This window comes from Cricetulus griseus, chromosome 3 (assembly GCF_003668045.3).
Source record: "Cricetulus griseus strain 17A/GY chromosome 3, alternate assembly CriGri-PICRH-1.0, whole genome shotgun sequence".
In the NCBI taxonomy this organism is placed as follows: Eukaryota; Metazoa; Chordata; class Mammalia; order Rodentia; family Cricetidae; genus Cricetulus; species Cricetulus griseus.
The window spans coordinates 61,363,587-61,382,277 of NC_048596.1; the positions used below are offsets into that span (position 1 = coordinate 61,363,587).

The 18,691-nt window shown below is 49.4% G+C and overlaps 1 protein-coding gene across 1 annotated transcript in view; it reads left to right on the forward strand.

The window, feature by feature from the left end:
* The window catches only part of Cfap46 (cilia and flagella associated protein 46), an 86,994-nt gene extending 86,422 nt beyond the window's left edge, over window positions 1-572 (forward strand). The window contains exon 59 of the mRNA XM_035441279.1: window positions 327-572. Within this exon, the coding sequence (XP_035297170.1) occupies window positions 327-448 (122 nt within the window). The 3' untranslated portion in view covers window positions 449-572. The remainder of the gene's footprint in view (window positions 1-326) is intronic.
* Window positions 573-18,691: the final 18,119 nt, after the last annotated feature.

The following is an 18,691-nucleotide window of genomic DNA, read 5'->3' on the forward strand; positions in this document are numbered from 1 at the left end:
CAAGATGCTCCAGGGAGTGCGGGGAAGGTAGATAGGGGACTTGGGGTCAGACCTGATCACATTCTGGTGCTGTCATTGACAATCACATAGCCAGACCTCCATAGCTTCTGCAGTTGATAGCACCAAGGAACAACAGGAGGTGTCAGGGCTGCTGTGGTCAAGCTGCAGGGAGAACCCGTGGCCCTCTGCAGTCAGAAGCACCAACCTGCTCCCTGATGCTTCCCTCTCCCTGGTACCACGCCCTTGGTGAGGCCGGACATCCTCGTAGGACCAGAGCTGCTGCTAGAGGGTCCTGAGCTTCACAACTTGTGTCTCATGCTCCACAGATGAGGTTCCCCCAGAATCCAAGGAAGAGATGTACTCTGAGTTGCAACCTCAGCAGGGTGAGTCACATCCCACTGCCCTCTGCTTGGTTCTGTACGGACTGCCTCACCAAGCCATCGTGTGAGCTAAACCCTGGAGTCTGTGGGGCCGCTACTCTGAGCTCTACCCTCTGAGGCTCCTCCCGACTCAGGTCCCTTTCCCCACCTTCTGGGGCTAATCCCAGCTTTGACACACACAGCCTGATGTCTGTCCTTCTGTCCATGATACATAGTCCTGAGAAGACAGCTGTTCCTGGATACAGCATCTAAGCTCCCGCTCATTCTTGTTAGCCCACAAGTTTGTTTTTGGTTTTAGTGTTTTCATAAACAACTAAAGTTTACACACAGCTAAGTGTGCGGTGTGTTTCTGGAGGTCCAGGGCAGGAGCTGTGGCATCTGGCTACGATCACCAGCACATTCTGGCACCATCAAAGCTGACAGGAGGATGCTCTCCTTGTGTGAACTGAGACCCACCATACTCTCCCCACAGGTCTGGAGATGTGTGTGGTCCGCCTGTCCCCTGTTCTCCTGGCTGCTGTGTCAGGGTTCTCGGGAAAATACTCATCTTATGCACAATCCTGCAGTTCCAAACAGGCTTTTCCTGATATGGCAGTCAAGAGTGGTCCATGAGGTCTTGGAGGGCCCTTTCAGCACAGATGTGGCTCCTCTTTGCCCATCCTGGCTCTCCACCCAGGAGAGGAGGAGAGCAAAGAGCAGTCCACAGGGAAGAAGCTTGAAGTCCCAGTGTGTTCCATTAGCTTCCCTGACTGCTGCCTCTGCTAAAGGGTCAGGGTGGAGCTACCTCCCATTTTCTCTTTGAGTGACACAATGCTACAGAAAGAGGGTCCTTTTGCCTCATGGTTCTGGAAGCCAGGGGGATTGTATCCAGCGATGGCCTTCTTGCTGATAAGAGTTCTGTGTCCCAAGGTGCTGTACATATCTGACAGTGAGAGGCAGGGAGTATACCTTCCCTGGCCTGTCTTTCCTCTTACAAAGCCACTAGGTTCCAGTCATAGGGTCTACACCCTGACCTTGATAAATCTCAGTCACTTCACAAGCTGGGCCCAAACCCTCACTTTTTCACACCTCACAACAGGCACTGACTTCTGGATACCAGCACTCAAACCATCTTAGAAATGGGGCTTTTTCTTTGTTCTGAACCAGAACTGTGAAAGCAAGGGATGCAGAACCACTGACAGCTGTTCCTAGTCCTAAGCCTTGTGGGACCCAGAGCTATCTCCACAGAACTGGTGTCAGATGGGTAGCCCTGGGGGAGATGTCACCTAAGGGAAGGACAGGGCTGAAAGAGGCATTCTTGACAGCTGAGCATCTCCTGAGTACCTTGCTACTGTGTACTCAGCTTTCCCTGCCTCTGTCTCTAGACACAGGGACTGATGCCAAGGTTCCCTGAATCAGGACACATGTGGTCAAAAATTGTTTTTTATAAAGCAGAGATTAGTATCTCTAAAACAACTGAAGAAAGACGATGCAGTCAATGTCACACAACACTGCTGCCATGCCAGAAGAGGTCTATACAAAACAAAACCTGAAAACCTCTCCCCTCACCCCCAGTGCAGTCTTGGGTACTTCTTTATCCCAGAAAAGTGGAGTTTCAGCTCCCACCTCCCATACATATAACTGAGTGTTTATAGATCAGCCTTGCTCATGATGACAGAACACCAGAAATAGCACAAGTGTCCTTCAGTGAGCAGAAGACAACATCCATGTTGCATCGCAGGGTGGACTAGTGTCCCTTCACCATGACAAAGAATGTGGGCTGATTCCAGCTCGCAGTCTTGCTCCGAGCCCATGAAGAGGCAGTGAAACAACATGGTGCAAACTGTGGTAAACAGAGCGGCTCACTTTATAGCCAGAAGGCAAACAGGATGAGGCTGGAGTCCCACAAAGCTTTTCAATGTCCCACACCCAAAGGCCTAAAGAACTCTTCTCTGATTGGGCCCAGTTTCCCACAGCACCACCCCGGGAAACAGGTTTTTGATATACAGGCCTCAGAGAATACTCCAGAATGAACCATAGCACTCATTCTTGTATTTAAAAGGAAAACAAACAAACAAACAAAAAGCCATCGATAGAGTGACCTAGATGGACCTGGAGGGCCCCTGCTGAGAAATAGAAGCCCCTGTAAAAGTTAAAAGGTTTCATTATATAACATTATCAAATAACAAAGCAGAGAGACAAGTGAATCAGTATTCCCAGAGCATAGGGACAAATCAAGGAATAGCAGCAGAGAGCCTGGTGACAGCCTCATTTGCATTTTGACTGTGGCAGTGATACCTGCCAGCACAAGAGACAGTATTTCAGAGTTACTACACATAGGCAGAAGCTTGATGACCTCACCAACACCTGGGGCCCATATCACTGTGTCTGTTCTGCCATTCAGGACAGTTATGCCAACTGTCACTGCTGGGGAAGAAGGGGCAGGACTGAAGGTCCTTTATCCCGAAGGTTGGTATTCAAAGAAAACCACAGACGGCACCAAACCCCAGAGGGAAATGTGGGAGAATACAAGAGGTGTTGCCAGAGATACCAAAATCAGTCTTTGCTGGAGATGGATTCTCTTTTATGGCCTGCCCCCTCTTCTGTGCCACTCTCCTGTGCCTTGTCCCACTAGCTGGTAGAACAAGGGTCATGTGAACATACTCCTGAGATTACAGGACAGGGACTCTGATACCTGAGATGCTGCCCCAAGCCTAGCAGTCAGGTAGCATGTAGCACAATCCACCTTGGTGAGACGATGTGATGCCACAAGTCACAACAGCTAGCACATTCACAAGCTACACAGAATGGTGTGCAGCTTGTTACAAGCTGTTGAATTGTGGAGTTTCTCTCTCTCTCTCTTTTTTTTTTTCTAACCTCACTTGAAGTCAGGTGCCTGAAACCACCAACAGTGCACCCATGGGTAAGGGGGCTGCACAGTTTCTCTGACTTCAGAGAATCTACATTTCACCTGACACACAAATATGTCAAGCAAACATCTTGGAATGACATTGGAAGAGTTATATGTGATTCTCCTCTACTTTGATTTTTCTGTTTTAAAAACACATATGCCTACTTGTTCCAGAATTTAAACACACACACACACACACACACACACACACACACACACACACACACACACACAAAGCTAACTAACGACCGGGGAATAAATTGAAATCTGAGCAGTACTGGAAATATGAGCTTTCTTCTACAAAGACGTTGGCACTCACCCAAACAACAAGAATAAAAGCTTCTGGAAATATTTCATCTGCAGTATCACATTCTTCACCTCACAGCATGTCTGCTCATGTGAGAAATATTAAACAGTGAGTGCTATTCCATGTATCAAAGGCGTTAAAATAACTTTCTGAATTATGCCCCAGCAACATAACAAATCACATTATCAATTAGCTCCCGTGGCAGAAGTGGCATTCTGTAATATATTCAAGCATGAAAAAATTGCATAGGTGAAATTTATGTAACCCTAAAAACTATGAGGAGAAAAAAGATTGCTTGGGATTTATTGGTCATAATGGGAGACAGGATGTAATTCCAGCGGTGGATGGCCTCCGAGTAAGGTACCAGCCCTGCCTCTTAAGAGGCCTCTCCTGGATGCAATAGACAGAAGGTAGGCAGGGGCATGGGACACAAGGGTGATGGCTGATGTCCACATCTAGCCTGGACTTCCTTATGTCAGGTGACCCTGCACAGGTGGGTAAGGTAGAGGTGGGGCCATCTGTAGGTTTGCTGCCACCTCTGAGCTAGCACAGTGAGAAAGGGGCCATGCTGGACGGTCTTCACCTCAAACTTAAGCAGGTCACTCTCGATAGCTCCACCTCCTCTGGGAAATCCCCAGGGGAAGCAGGAACCAGGAGTTACCCATGTAGGGCTAAGGAGGAGTAGTGGACCAAAGGTCTAACCCCATCCAGCGCCTTGACAATACTAAAGGGTGTTGTCTGCATAGCCTCCAGCCCATGACCTACTATGGATGCTGTGTAAAATGTCTACATTAGGCCAGCCATCTCTACTATAGCTGGTCAATTAGCCTCTTAAATGTCCCTCTATTCTCTTTGTGGTGAAAAATTCCAATTTTTAAAATAAAGACTTTTGTTAACTGTTTATAGAAGAAATTTTGGAAAATAAGAAAAGCATGTGTGGATATAAAACCTTGTGGTCCATATCAAAGCTGCATGAAGGCTCAGCAGAGAGTGTCTCCCTGGCATTGTCTCACTACCCCCAGAGCCATCACTTTAGGAGATGGAGTATATTGCATCTCACAGTTTTTAACCAAAGTCCTGTTTTAAAACATCCTTTCCCTCCAATTGGTGACAGCCAAAGCTTGTAATAGGCCAGGGGTCCCTGTCAAAGCCTGTCTGCTGATCCTGTAGCCCTTATCTCCTAAGGACTAGATCCCAGTACCTAGGGTTCTCTAGGCACAGCCATTAGACAGGACCAGGGGACATGGGGGAACAGTGGACACTACAGTCAAGTGGGCTGCAGCCCTGAGCAGAAACACAGATAGGCTCAACCTGTATCCTTGACATAAGTCTGACCCAGCAGTCGTCTCCCCTGTACCTGGTGCCCCTTGCTTACACTCCTTGTCTATTGCCTCCTCTACTCATGGAACTTTCCTCTGGGAAGATTTAACCCAGCATGAGAGCCAGGTCTTTGAAGATCAGGCTCCCACTCTGTTCCTATCCACTCAGGAGCAAACCCTGGTTTCTGGAGGGGAATCACCAAAGCTGAGGTCCACATACTGCACCAACACTCGACATCCATTTCTCATGAAGCTCTCCAGACATCATTCTTGGGGATCACCCTGCTTAGGGTAGCACTCAGATATTGGCCCCAGCCACCTCTTCTGTTGCCTACCCAGCCTTAGGCTACCATTTGCTGCACAGGAAAACATAACATCTTCTTCCCAGGTCTGGTTCCCCCAGGGCCATTGCATGTAACATACAGAGTGGCAGCTGGAACCTTTGGGGGGGTCCCTGAATTGCCCCTGGAATTCCAAGGTGAGATTTCCCTACTTCCCCACTGGCCAGATTGCCCATCCACCAGCCACTTCCCGGAAGCCTGCCTGCCCCTTCCCTGTCTAGCTTCGTCCTCTCCAGTCAATCCAAGCAGTGAAGTTACAGCCACAGCTAAGGTCCTCTAGCTGATCTGGATTAAGGAATTAGGCAGGTTAATAAAACTAAAATGTTCACAGACGCTTGTATATAAATTTCTATTAAGTTGCCTTGTCCAGCATTGGTCTGTAATAGTTTAATTTCTGTATTAAATAATTAAAACCCTATTTTCAATTTCTGTGAACAATTGTTTTCCTTAATGATCTTCCTAGAGCAGCCAGTAATTTTATATCTTGTAAAAATGATTAAATGGCATCATTATCCCATATCTCTGAAATATAACTCAGCAACTCCCAGAAAGGCCATTTGTATTCAATTAATGCTCCCTCACATTAAGCCAGCACAATATTACTTCATGCCACACATAACCCCACTGTCCTCTCGTTTTATTATGACGATGATGAAGAGAGAAACAACCAGTTTAATTATCCCATTTCCAACAGAGAGATCAATTTCAATACGTCTTCACCCCTTGTGAAAGAGGCTGCTTGGTCCCTGGGAAGGGAAGGGCAGGTGGGTGTGTTCAGGTGGCTGCTGCAAGCTTGACTACAGAAACAGGAAGCTGACCCTAGTGGGAGCAAGAAAGAGACCTTGGAGACTACCCTTCTCTGTGGTCAAGGTCTGCAGCCTCTCCATTGCATACTATTCTCAGGTTTCCCGACTCTCTCGTATCTGGATAACCCCAGGGCCCTAGAGACCCCAGAGTAGGAATCTGAGGGGCCCTAGGGCCTTGGGCTTCCAAAGGACAGCCTCACTCATTCGCAAACATGGGAGGGACACCACCCTCACTTCTCAGATCCCTGCCAAGGTCTGAACCTGGCTTTCATGGTCAGGGTTATCAAGGATGCTCCCTGCCTCACCATTCAATCACCACAGCCCTGTGGCCAGTGTAGTCTCATCACCAGACATTTTTATCACAATTCACAGAGGCCAGAGCATTGACTAGATTAATACCCCGGTGCCATCGGCTAATGGCCGAGATAGAGCTCATGACCAAATTACAGAGAGTTCTTAAATGTCCTTATTATAGATTTTAATCTTTGTGACAAGGGGTGAGAGAGAGTGTTGCTGTGACAAGGTGGAAGCAATCGCCCTCTGCTGCAGTCCCACCCCCACTGTTGTTGCTTTGTACCAGGCTGGTGAGGGGAATGGAAAGACAGGTGACCTGAGCAACCAGGCAGAGACCAGGGATATCCCTGCCTGAGTTCTACAGCCTGAGCCCTGAACCCTGCTGGGGCTGCTGGCAAGCCTGAGCCAGCAGGAAATTGCACAGGGCAGGTGGGTTCATGTGGGCACTTTCAATGGCTTTTGTTTAGTACTTTTTCCTGAGCAGCCTAATCCCTGAGTGTCCTGCTCATTGGTGAGCTTGGAGATGGATAGGATGCAGAGAGGCAGCTCAACCCTAGCACCTGGATGCCCATCTTATGCCAAACCCAGGGTTTCAGAGAAGTCAGGTACTCACTGTGCTTGCTGTGGCAGGGACAGAGCAGAGGCACCCAGGGTCCCTGGGCTGCAATCTGGCTTTGCAGATTGTAGGAACTAATGAGACTCAGAAGATTGCTCAGTAGCAGAGCCTTTCATGCTTACAGAGAGCATAGCCACATTTCTACCTAAAGTGTGGCCTTTTTATCAAGTTCCCGTAGAGGAACTCCCCTTTCTACTGGCTGAAGTGAAACCTGATGGCTGTCTCTTGGCAGCTTCTTCGTGCCATGAAACATAATTTACATGATGAGGATGATATAGTCACAAAGAGGAACCTGAGTATCCAAGGCCCTTAGGATTACTGGTTCATCCTGAGCATCTCACTAAGGATGACAGTGACAGTAATCTACCTCATTGTGTCACTAACTAGAACCTTGAAGGCTATGTTCAAGAATAGGGCCTTGCCTTCCTTTCTGTTTGTCCAGATCCAAAGTCACTTGAAAGCAAGATGTGTATCTGGCTCCAGCCTAGGATTCTACCCAGATGAGAACAGGAAGGGGTGGATAGTGTGTATGAGCTGGCTGGGCTGTGGAGAAGGTCCAAGGCCAGAGGAAGGCCAGGTCTCTGCTCCATTGTTTTGGTGTTCTTCTCTAGCAGCTATTCAACTCCCTGCTTCCCTGCTCCCCTGCTTCCATGCTTCCCATAGTGAAAAACAGAAGAGATGCTGAGTGCTTGAGCAGCCAGGAAGAAATGCCCTCAAGTCAAGCCATCAGGGACCCCAGAGCACCCTTCTTTCCTCAGTCTAGTCTCTCTGTTTTTAGGGGTGGACTGTACTCATCCCCCTCTTCTGTCTTCAAGCCCGGTTCTTGGCTTCTGAATGAATCAAGTAGCTCCTGTCTCACAGGCTCATGCCTGTATCACCCAGAAGAAGGGCTTAGAGTGGACAGTGCTGTGCCTCCCAGCATCACAGGACATATTCACTGAACACACAGAATGGGGCCCGAGAGGGTCCTGGGGGCATTCTTTGCTATTTCCTAGTGGTTTAATGGTTATTGCAATTATAAGTAATGTTTTCTATTACATCTCTTGGTGGCATTACCGTTAGAAAGAAATGTTGATTTTTTCCAACCTATTTACTCAAAAACTTGATGGAATGTCATATCAACCAAAAGCTGACCAACATCACTAGCAAGTAATGACTATATATATATATATATATATATATATATATATATATATATATGTCTTCCCTTTGATCCCAAGCATCTTATTTTCTTTTCTTGTCCTATTGGGATGACCAAGATGCTCATGATCACACTAGTGGATAGCATCAGCATCAACAGGCATCTAAGTCTCAACCCAAGCCCTAAAATTCCCTTATTAAAAGTGTGGTTTCCTTGGAGATTGGGGGCTATGATGCAGCCCAGGTGACGTTCAACTCAATCCTCCTGCCTCTACTTCCTGAGTTCTAGGAATATTTGTGTCACCATACTTGGCTTACCTTGGGATGGGGGTTAAAATATGCCCTACCAATTTAAGGAGGTTCCTTTCTGCTCCTACTTCTAAAAAGCATATAAAAGCCGTAAGTAGGCTACTCCACTGTCAAATGCCTTTTGTGACGTATTTTTAAATGGTTGTGTAGGTTTTTCTTCCTTTTAGTCCATTAATGTGTCAAATTCATTGAAAGATTTCTTTGTTGATTCATGTTGGTGCTCCTGAGTTGCACTGATTAGATTACCGTGAGATGTTGGTCCCATAAGTACTGTTTTATAATTACCAAACAACCCTACAATTTAGTTTCTTGACTTTATAATACTCTTGTTCCCCATCAGCTCGTTCTGCAGAGACGACTCACCAGACAACTACCTCAGGTTTCTGATTCCCTTCTCCTCCTCTCCTCCCCTCCCCATCATTTCCTCCCCTGCCCCTCTTGTATCCTCTCCTTCCTCCTTCCCTTTCTGTATCATTTTTTGCCTCTAACTAGCAAAGGGATGGGAATAGTGTCAGGACTGAACTGACCTCTGTGTACATAGCACCAGAGCAGGGTGCTGGACACTAGCCAGTGTTAGCAGCAGCTAGGCAATCCAGCATGCAGGGTAGCACACAGGAAGGAAACTGCTGCTCTGGCACCTGGTTGCCTAAAAAAATGCCAAAGTTTCCTAATTTAAGGATCCAGTGTGTTGTGGGATTTGTGGGGTTTGGCTGCTTTAGGATGCTGTTTCTTTCTGTACAGTGTATTTCTGGTGTGAAGTGCAAAGGGTTGATCAAATTGTCAGACTGGCTTTTCACTGCCACCTGCAGGCCACATTTGGAATGGCTGCTAGGTTCACCACTGTGGTGGGCCATACTGAAGCTGTGATGTCAAACCTGGACTTCAGAAAGTGATGATGATAATAACAAGCTCAAAGCATTTGGGAAATGAGGACAGGTCTGGCCAGAGAAGCAATGTGACAACAGGTGCTACCATCCACCAAATCATTCATCAGGCTAAACACTGGGTCCCCTAGTTCAGACAGCCTGCTTCCAGGAGCTCTGCTCAGTGCCTGGCTATCTATCACCTTCTTCTCCAAGATCAGTGGTTTCCAGTGCAGACAGTAGTGTCTGAAGAGTATAGACAGAGTCACCTGCTGCTTCCAGCTTGTGGTCATCAGGCCTGGGCATTGTGAACAGCAAACTGCCTCAGTCAGTCTTCCCCTAGGGCAGCTGCTAGTATGGGCCTGGTACCCCAATATTCCCCATCAATAGTCTCCCGATTCTGCTCACTGATTGTTGTGATTGCTACAGAGTAATCTACAGAGTTAGTGGCTTCCAGACTGGCTTTGATTTGTAGTTAGAGGTTTCGACAGGACTGGTGTGTGTGTGTGTGTGTGTGTGTGTGTGTGTGTGTGTGTGTGTGTGTGTGTGTGGTGGGGGCAAGCCTCGCTGCTCAAACCCAGGATGTGGCTCCTAAAGGGCATGAAGGGAGATCCTGATAGATCCTTTGTGCCCCTCCTGCTCATCTCAGCACCATCTCCCATGCCTCCCCATCTCCTGGCAGCTCCCTTTCCCTGGAGTCTAAAGGAGAGCTTTGGATATCTGCTACTGTGTGGTCAAATGTACATGTGATTCCTCAATTTGAGACACACAGGACATTGCTCAGAGGAGCCTCTTACAATCCATCATCCCCCATGGCCATAAACAATGCTGGCTAGCAGCTTAGGGGCCTTAGGCCTCTTCCAGGGTGGGATAATACAGTACTTCAACCAGTGAAGCTCAGTCACACCCAAAATCCCAACTCACAACAGACCCAGACTTCATGAATGCTCACCACACTTTCCTATGAGGGGACAATCTGGGTGAAGTCCTCTGCTAAAGGCCAAAGCTATTTGGGGAAAACGCAGATGTCAGGGAACAGTTTTATTCACCTCCTTCTCTGTGAATTGAGAAAGCAATTCTAAGAGCACAGTTAACTCTGTAGGGTGAAGCCACAGTTTTGCAGGCCGGTCAGGATCATCAGGAGTATGGGAATGTAACAGGGACCCTTTGAGGTTGACCTGTCATGGACTAGGGTTAGAAGATTAAAGGGTTCCCCAGGCTAACTTCATTCCACACACAGCTTCTTAGGCCTGCATCTGGCCACTGCACCTCTATCCCTCTCAAAGACACTCCTGCTGGGTCCCCCAGGGGGTAGACCTGATTTTGTAATTTGTTCTTTCTCCTTCTGATTATGCTCTTATGTGCAGGCCAGAAATATTCTGTGTGTTTCTCACTTCATGTGTGTATTTCCTTCTTACAAACACACACACACACACACACACACACACACACACACACACACACACTTGTGTGTGCTCAAGCGCATAAGTAAATCTATGGCTACAGCAATTGGGCCTGTCTGAACTTAACCTCACTCAAATCTGTCTTAGAGCTTAAACAAAAGCAGCACTTCCAGGAACACTCAGAGCCTGATTGGTCATGGAGAATGAGCCACTTGTCTTGCACTCATTTCTGAAGACCTGAACTTGTACTGTTTTTTCTTAATAGGTGTGATACCTGCTCACAGGAAGAAAGCCCTGTGCTGAGCAAAGGAAGCATCAGGCTGTCTGTCCACCAGTCCTGCGTGGTACCTGCCTGAGTGTGTGGTGCCCTCAGGGGCGTCCAGGCCTTACCAGAGTAAATGCTGTTTATTTCGTAACGAAGTATCATAAACCTATTTAAGGAAACATTGAGCATATTTTTATAAATGGCTCATCAGACATGCAATTCTGCCCCCCCCATTTGGTATGTTTGTGGGCACTTCCTGTTCATACTTGGACCTCTCCTGTGATGGTGGTCACTGAATATGAACAAGTGTGTCCACTTTGCATTAACTGGGGCATCTTCCTTGAGGATAAGGTGGATCTGTTCTAGTAACTGTCATGGTGTTTACACGGTGTCTCAGGACAGAGAATCTACCATCTTTATCAGTTCCTCCATAACTGATGGGAACATTGAGCAAGGGCAGGCAGGGCAGGGGCAGTTCATGACCACGGGGTTTCTGTGCACTTACTATGCTTTCTTGTCATATTTTAACTCTTAATGTTATGGTGCCACACTTGTCTTCAGAACAAACAGCCTCCCCCATCAGCATCTTCAGTAGAGGGACACTATCCCTTGTGGTGTAATTCTAAGGTACCTGGCAGTCAGCCTGAAACTTACTGATTTGCTTAGTTTCCATCTTCCATTGCAAGAAAGCACCCAGCAAGGTCCCTGCCCCCATTTAGTCAGATAGGGAGGTGGACAAAAGCCTAAGGGCTGTGGAAACATGCTAGAACACTCAGATCTCATACCTCAAGGGCAATTGCCACTGGTCTTCCCCATCATAGACATGGGCAGCTGAGGTTGCAGAGAGCCCTGAACCACAGCTTTGTGCAAGGTGGCCCAGGAAAGGCTTTCCCAAAATACTTAGAGGTTGCCTGCCTCAGAAGGTACTGACTTTGGCACCAACTGAATCTCTCACCAACAGAAAGACACCTCACAGAGCTCCTGCGTGAAGCATGCCAAGAGCTCCTCTGGAAACACACACACACACACACACACACACACACACACACACAGAGAGAGAGAGAGAGAGAGAGAGAGAGAGAGAGAGAGAGAGAGAGAGAGAGGCAAGCACATACACAATTTACCATTTCCCCCAGCCAGTGTGGTCCAATCCCATCCCTGTATCACAGCAGTGATGGCCAGAGCAGTAGCCTTAACACAAATCTTTTACCAGGCTCAGCACTCAATTAGCTCATGTGGCACGTGGTCAGACCCCCTGGAGGCCCCAAGAGAGAGCTCATTACAAGCGATTGCACATCTGTGCCTGAGAGGCCCTGGGGAATTAGCTCTGCACTGTGATTTACAGCCTCTCTTCTTTGTCCTTCCCTGAAGGAGACAAGATTCTTGGACCCCCAGAGAAAAGTGCACCTTGGGTGGCATGTGAATGTCTCCTAGAAAGCCTTAGCCCTCTCTACCCCTTCTCTACAGCCCCATAGCAAGCCTGCTTGCTCCTAGGACAGGCCCTCCTGTGACTTAGGCAATTCTGCTCCCTGGCCCCTAACTTAGGTTTCCAGGACACAGGAGAGGGTGGGGGAGTCCTGCTCCCTGACTTGCTTGGATACAACTGTGGAGAAGGAAGGTATATAGGTCTCCAAGTGAGAGCCAGGTACTTTTCAACAAACAGCAGTAGAAGGGACTGGTTACCCAAAGCCAGAGGCAAGAGGGTTGGCCCTGGAGATGAGGCCAGGGCTCAGGTTTGTATGGAAAGAACACCCCATTGAACACCACATCCATGAGCATCCAATTGCCACCTTGGCAGGGTCATTAGCCATTGGTTCATCCAAGCCCCCTGAAGCTTGGTGCCTGGGGGGTGTCAGTGCTAGTTTGGGACCAAAGAATCGACCAGATGGGGCCAAAGCCCAAACACAGCAGCCCAGGAGAGTTGGAAGCACCAAAGATCTTCATTCTCCCAGAGAAAGGCATCCACAAGGAGGAGTGAAGCCTTTGTCTGGGCACCTTGTAGCAGCCACAGAGACCTGAGGACTAGGGTCCCCAGTGCTCCCACACAGTGACGACGATGTATATCCAGCATCATTCTTGAAGACTACAGAAATGAATGTCTCCTATCAGGGCTAAGGCTGAACAAAATGAGACCTTTAGATTCTTCTGTGCCAGTGGGGTAGTTTGAATGTAATTGGCCCCATAACCTCACAGGGAGTGGCACTATTAGGAGGTGTGGAATTGTTGGAGGAAGTGTGTCACTGTGGGGGAGGCTTTGAGATCTATGTTCAAGCTATCCCCAGTGTGGACACAGACTCCTTCTGCTGCCTACAGATCAAGATGGAGAACTCTCATCTCCTTCAATCCAGCAACATATCTGCCTGAATACCACCATGTCCCACCATGATGACAATGGGACTAAACCTCTGAGATTATAAGCCACCCCAATTAAATATTTTCCTTTATAAGAGTTGCCATGGTCATGGTACCTCTTAACAGCAATAGAAACCCTAACTAAGACAGCCAGCCAGAGCTCGGGCTCCTAAGAAGCTACCTGCTTCCTCACACCTGCCCTGACCACAAATCGGACTGGGACCACGTCAGCAGAAGACATCTAAACTAAGGAGTTCTAGCCTCTTCTTTGCACACAGATCTTTCCTGGCTCCAGGATGACACCTGGATATGTGGAAACACACAGAGGCTGTGTGTTGAAGAGGGGTCCCATACATTCTTGTGAGGACCTTCCCACTCTCTGTGACCATCTGTTCCCTTGGTCATTGTTCAGGCTGTGGCCTGGAGCACTCTAGCATCCTAGGCATCTTAATGAGGTAGTTCTGAGGTCACTACAGTTTCTTGCCCATCCAGTTCCTAGCAGGGCAAAGCTAACTCCCTAGCACAACTGGTTGTCCCTCTTTGAAGTCACCCCTATGCATGGGCAAGCAGGGATCTGTGACTCCATCTGTGAATCTGTGAATTTCTGGGAAGCAGAGAACACAGAATCCCCCCCCCCCTGCACTAGCTTTGCCAGTTCTCAGAGGCTCTTTATACCCCCCACCCCTTGGAGTGTGAAGGCAGTAGTTTCTTTTCCCAGAACCTCAGTGAAAACATGGGAAAGAACTTCCAAGGTTCCCTCCTCACCCCTCCTTCTGGAGATGCTGCTCCTGACAGCCTGGATTGACCTTAATACCCAGAGAGCTATAGGAAGACGGGCTTGTGATAAAGACCAACACCTCTTACAGTGCATGTGGCTGAAGAATGTGCCACAGGCCACAAGAGCTGCAGAACGGGGTTCTGGATGCTGCTGGTAGCATTTTCCTCTGGAGAAAGGAGTCAGTTCAGCAGAATCATGGAAGAAACTGGATGGCAAAATCTTCAGTTCATTACATTTCCCTGGAAGCTACTGCGTATATTAAAGCAAAAGGCTTGTAAAGAAGAGATCTAGGGTGAGGAGATGGGATGGAGTGCAGGGTGGGGCTCACAGGGCAGATGATGCCTGGCCAGGTTCAGCAAATCCCAAAGGTCTAGGGAAAGAACAAGAGACCCCATCCTCCACGGCCAATCTCAGTGAGCTCATCCTTCACCAACACCTGGACCCCTTCACCCCTTTCTGCTGCTCAGGCGGTTTCCTGTCAAGAGGCAGAGGGCATTCCATCCTGCCTCAGGTCCTCTTTCAGCTTCCTACCATTCTTGATACAGTTCTTGAGTCTGAGAGCCACATATGTGCTACTCAAGCAAACAGAGGCCTGCCTCTTCCTCCCTGGCCCAACTATATACTAGGGCCTCTTGCTGGGAGCGCTGTCTCCCTGTTCCCTATCCTCTTCCTCGATTCTCTTTTGCCAGCTGTTGGCCAGGAAGGTCTCATATGAAGCCTCCATGTACTGTTCTGAGATAGTCCTCTTTGTAGCTCTAACCCTGGCTAGCCTTGAACTCAGACAGATTCACCTACTTCTGCCCCCTGGTTGCTGAGATTAAAGGGATGGACTACCACCTCGCTTCTGGAACCTTTTGGAGCCCACTGATCTGGCATATTTTGCTTATTTAATAGTCTTTATTCAGTCCCAGCGTACATGGAACTTGGACCCTTCATCCACAGGGGACCTGCAGCAGGCTGCACGAGCCCCAGCCCGGTCACATTGACAACTACTGGAAAAGGGAGTCAAGGCAGGTGGCAAGCAATTGAGCAGGTGGGAGATGAAAGGAAAAGGCCTCTGCCTCGGGACCCTCACCAGTCCCTCGGGCCAATGTCCTTCTCCCAAGAACTCCTGGCCAGGCCTGGCCTCTACAACAACCTTAGTTCTCTGCTGCCGCGGTGGTGGTAGGGCGCTAGAGGGCGCTGGAGAAAGGGACACCCATTTTCTCATTTTATTGGCTTTAAGCAACCCCACAGATTCTTAGCCGGCCTCTTCAAAAAAAAATCCCAGAAATAGGGAAGGGTAGATTCCAGCGTAGGGAATCCTTGGGGCCTTTGTACCCCACCTCCTCTCTTTTACCCCCAGTGAGTGCGGTTAGGAAGTTCAACAGCTGTAGTGACTCAGCAATTGTCACCCCTCCCTCCCGCCCCAAACCGTTGAAAGCACTGAAGTCCCGAGGCTAGAACCTTGCTTGCTTGTCTCACAGACATTTTGAAGTGTTCACACCTGTGCAAAGGACAAAGCTACTGAAGGGCTGCCAAGACTCCCGCCCAGGGCAGGACAGCAAGCAGCTGCCGCCAGCAGTTCTAGTCAACCTCTTCAACGCTAGGGTCTCACCTGTGCGTCTGGCTTCCTTAAGGCATAGTGTCCAACAGTGTCTGGACGCCTCTCCTGATTGTCAAGTCATTGTGACAACCTGTTCCCTTCCACGAACCTTCTGAAAAGGCGGCTTCCGGGAGACACCCTTCCATTCTAGGAGATTCGTCTATTCTCCTCCATTGCGGTATTACTACGGTACTACTTCCTAAGTTCCACTCGCCTTTCCCGTAGCGGGGAGGGGACCTGGAAGCCGTTGTCAGTTAGCTACCTTCAGGGCACTCACCCAAGCAAGACAGGGCCACTAGGCACTCAACGGGTGCACAACAAATATACGCAGACTAAGTAAAGTGCCGAATGGCACACAAATGATCTTCCAGGCCCCCGAGTTAAGTTTGCACCGAAAGAGCCATCAGTCTTCCTCATCAGACATTTTCTTCAAGACCAGGAGATGGCGAACGTCTCCATAGCCACACGGAAGGAGCCCCCAGGGATCGCATCTCGGTGGGCCGGCTGAAGGATCTAGCGCCTTCTGACTGGTTAGAGTGCACGGGGTTGGGGGTTGGAGGGGGCATCACCTATGGCCCAACCCAGAGGGCAGAACCTGTGGGTACAGGAGGAGCTCCTGCAGGTGGGAACTCTGTGGGGAAGGGGCAGTTTAGCCCCTCCATTCTGGCCGGCTGCGCTGGGAAAGGAGATTTTATGCCAGCCTTCAGGGGTAGGAAGCGCCCCTGCCCCCACCCCCTGCGTTAGGTAGGGCAGCGCAAGCCTGCGGAGAGCGACGCATCTCACTCCAACTCACTCCAGCCCTCAGCCCGTACTCCAGCTTCATTCATCCAGCACACTGGCTTCACCGCATCCAGGGAGATCAACGGAATGCAGAAAGATCCAGAAAGAACGCGGGGTTCCGACCCGGTGGAGTGGGCCGGGAGGTGTACAGAGATCAAAGGCCTCTGCATCTTTCGATTCCCAGATTTAACGAGGCTGGGACAGATCTAAAAGAACAGAGTACTAGAGTGAACTGCGGCAGTCCTCCTGCCTCACAGAGCGAGCGAAAGGCCTTAACACACCTGCCCTCCCACAGTGTGCCTCCCGGAACACTTTCCCCGAGGATCCGCGCCCTTCCTAACCGGCTCCTACTTTCAGGGTCTAAACTTGGCATAGCGCAGGAGGTTTCAGCATCTCCCACTTGGCCCACCCGGCGTTCTCCCCCACCCCCAAGCTGCTCACAGCTCTGGGTCCCTCTTCGCAAGAGCTGGAGTCTCTGGACTCCCTCGTTGTCTCCCGCGAGCCCAGGAAAGTCCACACTCTACCGGGACTGTCCTTCCGATCGCCAGATCCTCGGAGCGCTCGCGATCGTAATCAAAGTGGAGCGAGAGAGAGGCAAAAGGTTGGTCTTAAGGCTGGGTACCATCAGCAGTCTAGGGGTCCAGAGGGCGTATGCTCCCCGCTGGAGGGAACTCCACTCCCTCTGATCGCTGGCGGTGCCCAATCGGATCCCGCAAGTGCAGATTCAGCTTACGAAGCCAATACTCTGAAGCCTCTAGGCTCTAGGGGCCACGGGAGTAAGGGCGAGGATACCAGGCACACCAGGTCTTTCAGGTGCCAGGTTGTGCACGAGTCAAGGATAACCACAGAACTTATTTCTAGTTCCTGCCACAAAATTGCTTTCCAAGCCTTGACCTGTGGAGACCCGTGGCGACAAGACCCTGACACTATCTGGAAAAAAACAAAACAAAACAAAACAAAATAAAAAAAAACGAAAATGAACTTCCAAGAAGAGCAGCGGGAATGGACGTTAGGCCCCTACATAGAGCCACTGGGATCACTTTCATCCATGACACAAAAACTCTGGAGATCAGGGCAAAAAGGGAAAGTCGTTATAAACAAACTGCCCCACAAAGGCACAGGGCCTCTGCCTAGACCCCCCAGAACAGGAAACAGTTCTGTTTCCACGGGTTGTATCACAATCACTAGTAGATATTACGAGGTTAACAGGAAGCATCACCCAAGGGGACGAAAGAATGTGCCAGTGAGCAAACTTCTCAGAGTCTGCCTTTCTGGGCTCTAGTCCGCTACAATTTGTTACCATCTCCCTAGCAATTCTATCGGGTGAGAGGCCCCTACAATAGAAAAGGAATTAGGACCAAGTGGGCCCCACAGGCCGGTCTGTAGCCCACACTCTGCCCTCTAGACTGAAAGCGCACACCCATCTTAAATCACTGAGTGTGGTGATCTTTTTCGTTTTGGACCTTGAATTCCGTTGCATTCCTTGAGGCTGTGGGCCTTGCCGCCCGAGCTTCAGCTCCCTGGAAAGCCGCGGGCAGGCGAATCCTGGCCCTGGGTCTCAAAGTTTGGCTCAGGTATTCACCTCCCAGGTGAATGCCTAATAATCAGAAAACTTCGAGGGGAAAGTCTCTTCCCAATACTTTACCCAACTTCAGGGAGTTCAGAACCGTGGGGCCGGCAACGTAATCTAATAAGCATGTATACCAGGACCACCAGCCATGTCCCGCCAATGTCAGTTGGCCGACTTTGGTAGATCTGAGAAAGCAAAATCTAGCCATTTGGTCACTATAATCCATCCCTTTGCGTTCAGGAAAGTGATACCCACAAGTTCATTCCAGCTGGCACCACCACAAGCTGGGGAGGCTGAGGAGCCGCTGTACTCTGCTTGGGCCCTGGTCCAGGATAGAGCCACCTGACCCGTGGCGTCCACCGGTTCCAGGCTCTTCCATGAACTGGGCATACTGAGCTTGCGGAGTTGATCTCGAAATTTACATTCTTTGGTCGATAAAATATGTTCTCGTATTTTTTCCTGATTTTCTCATTAAAACCTTTGCCTAACTAAACTCCCATCCAACGGGATTTATTTCATCTCTGGGGAGATAAATCAGGGGGCAAATTTACAGCTCCGGAGGCACCTGCCGCACTAATGGGCCCTTCATGGAGTGCATGGCCGGCGGGGGCGCGCGCAGACGGGCGGGACGTTGGCCAATGGCCTGGTCGCCAGTGCCTACAGCCAATCAGCGCGCGCGCCGCACCCAGGCCC